Consider the following 2,761-nt stretch of genomic DNA (forward strand, 5'->3'; position numbering starts at 1 on the left):
GTTTTGAGAAACGATGTACAAATGCGCATTACACAATTGATGTGTGTATGGATTGTGATAAGAGTTGTATGAGCCCCTAATAAAATGTTTAAAAAAAAAATATTGGTGTTCAATGACATATGTAGTGCTATAAATTCGTTTCTGCAGAATTCATACATCAAACCTAGGCAATTCATTCTGATGGTTAGTCTAAAAGAATCAGTCATAAGGATAATTGGAAGAGAGCAAGGATTAGGGAAAATAAACACTAATTTAGAATAATCAAGATTATACTGTAAAGAAAGACATTGTTATTGTTGTTTTTTTGCCCTGTTCTTTTGCGTCTATATGTGTTGCATTCTGCTTACTGAAGCATGAAAAACTTGTTCGTTTCAGGATCAGATTTGCAAGTATGTCTCCCCAAGGGCCCAACATGCTGTTCAAGAAAGATGGAAGAAAAATACCAACTCACAGCGCGATTGAACATGGAACAACTGCTTCAATCTGCAAGTATGGAGCTCAAGTTCTTAATCATTCAGAATGCCGCGGATTTCCAAGGTGAGATCATTAAAGATGTGGACACCGGGTTTTCAAATGCTCAGTGTAATTTATACATTACCACTCCAGGATTAATGCCAGCTTCAACTACTTCCCAGTTGGAGAGTCTAGTTAAGGAAAAACACACTTTAAGAGGGGACATGTCAAAAATCAGTGTCCAGGGATGTTCTAATGACCTGTCTGGAAAGGTAGGAAATCTTTGGGGAAATTGTACGTGATGATACTTTCAGAAAGTCTCTAATACTTATTTTTTTAAAATAAAAAGAAGAATTCCAAACCCCTTGTCTCTCAGAGGTGAAAAAGCTCCTTCTGGAATGTGCATAAACTTCTTCTGACCACTAGGACCATTGAAGAGGGAGAAACTGGCTCGTTTCATGAACATTTTTCCATTTGTATGAGTGGTTACTTCTCCTCTGTTTGTGAGTCTGTTTTCTTTCCATGTCTGTCTGCCTAGTGAAGAAACAGCTGTGACATTGCTGGAGCAGGTTGGAAGTTACCCTCCTCTCTGCCAATGTGTAGGACTAGCTCAGTAGGCTGAGAAGCATGATCTGGTAAAGGCTGATGATTATGATGGTGATGGTGATTATGGTGGTGATAGCAAGTGCTTACATAGAGCTGTATGCTAGATTAGTCTTTACAACCAAGTCATTAGATCCTTACACGAACTCTCATGAGGTCATTATTATGAATAGTCTACCCATTTATTTTATGGGCAGAACACTGAGGCACAGGATAGCAAAGGCCAGGATTCGAACCCAGACCACTAAGCTCCTAAAATCTGCACTTTAAATCAACTTAAGCTAGCTGCCTTCTGTGTCTGGGAAAATTAATCATGGACAGTGGGCCCTTCCCACCTCCCTATCCCACCAGAAGGAGCCAGCTGTCTTTTTCTTGGCCCACAAAAGCGAATTAGGGTCTGAAAGAAATGGACAATAACACTTCTAACTAGTAGTTGCCATCACAAAGCTTGAGATGTGTGGCACCTTTACAAGAATTCATCTTGGGAATCTTAAGTGGGCTGATTTTGTGGATTATAATGAAATGCTTAGAATTAGCTAAGGAAATTATTCTAAGTAACTAATAAAGCATACATTCCCAGCAGTTTCTTGGGCCAAAGCCTCTGGAGGACGTGGGGTTGATTATATGAGGTATAAGCTATACTCTTGAAGTATTTGTTAACCTATTTATGCAGTCAGACTCTTGAGAAGAGTTTGTTGAGACTAACAATTTGGAGATAGAATGAATAATTTAGGTTGATTTTAAAAATACATGTGCCATTCCTGTAGTTCTTTGATTGGTTTTGGAGCTGAAAGTGGGGTGATAAGCAGTGATGTGACATGAGAATTGGGTTGGCAAGGGACCCTGATAGGTTAGTAGTAACACATTTGGCTGCTAACCACAAAGTCAGCAGGTTGAAACCATCAGCCGCTCCAGGGGAGAAAGCTGGGGCATGCTCCTCTGTTAAAGACTTACAGTCTCAGAAAGCCACAAAAGCAGTTCTACCTTGTCTTATAGGATCTCTAGGAGTCAGCATCGCCTCAAAGGCAGTGAGTTTGCATTCTTTTATAGCGAAGAATCAGACTCATGGAGCCTCAAGGTGCTTTTTCAGACTGGATTATTTGAAAGTGGTTTAGTTCCCAGAATAACCAGGTCCCCAGAGGTTATATGGCATCCATTGCCTGGTTAGTTAGAACAGGGTAGACTGGTCACTCTAGTATCCTGGTATTCAGTATGCCCATCTCAGGGCCCTGCGTGTCAACACTCATATCTCTGTGGAGCCTCCTGCATTTTGCAGTGTGCTTTCAAGGCCTGGGGCAGCATGTTGCTGGGAGGGAAAGGACGTTGTGAGTAGAATTTGATTGGATTAGCTGCTAGAACATGGAGATTCAACACCTGGCAAGTGAACAAAGGGTGGAAAGTGAGGGTTCTATGTCCACATACATGCACACACATTGTTTCTTGAATTTTATAGACAAGAGGAGGACAACCCTTGCCCAAGGAATATGAACAAGACAACCCAATGATGCCAGAAGTTATTATTGCTGGTGCCCTTTCTTCTTCACATCCTATCTACTTATTCTTTATCTAGTTTTGTTCCCTCTATCCTTTGATTTCTTGTCTTGCCCCCCTTTTGACGTGGGGCAAGTCCCATCAGAAAAAAAAGAAATCATAGTTCCAGACTCATGGCACTTAGGCTACAAGTGGAGTGACATTACTGCCCCCC

General features: G+C 41.0%; 1 protein-coding gene across 1 annotated transcript in view; it reads left to right on the top strand.

Annotated features, from left to right (window-relative positions):
- The window catches only part of GPC3 (glypican 3), a 460,111-nt gene that overhangs the window by 38,287 nt on the left and 419,063 nt on the right, over nt 1-2,761 (top strand). Inside the window, exon 2 of the mRNA XM_004715367.3 lies at nt 376-537. Within this exon, the coding sequence (XP_004715424.1) occupies nt 376-537 (162 nt within the window). The remainder of the gene's footprint in view (nt 1-375; nt 538-2,761) is intronic.

The sequence above is a fragment of the Echinops telfairi genome, unplaced genomic scaffold (genome assembly GCF_000313985.2).
Source record: "Echinops telfairi isolate 266 unplaced genomic scaffold, ASM31398v2 ScPeMD7_20;HRSCAF=75, whole genome shotgun sequence".
In the NCBI taxonomy this organism is placed as follows: domain Eukaryota; kingdom Metazoa; phylum Chordata; class Mammalia; order Afrosoricida; family Tenrecidae; genus Echinops; species Echinops telfairi.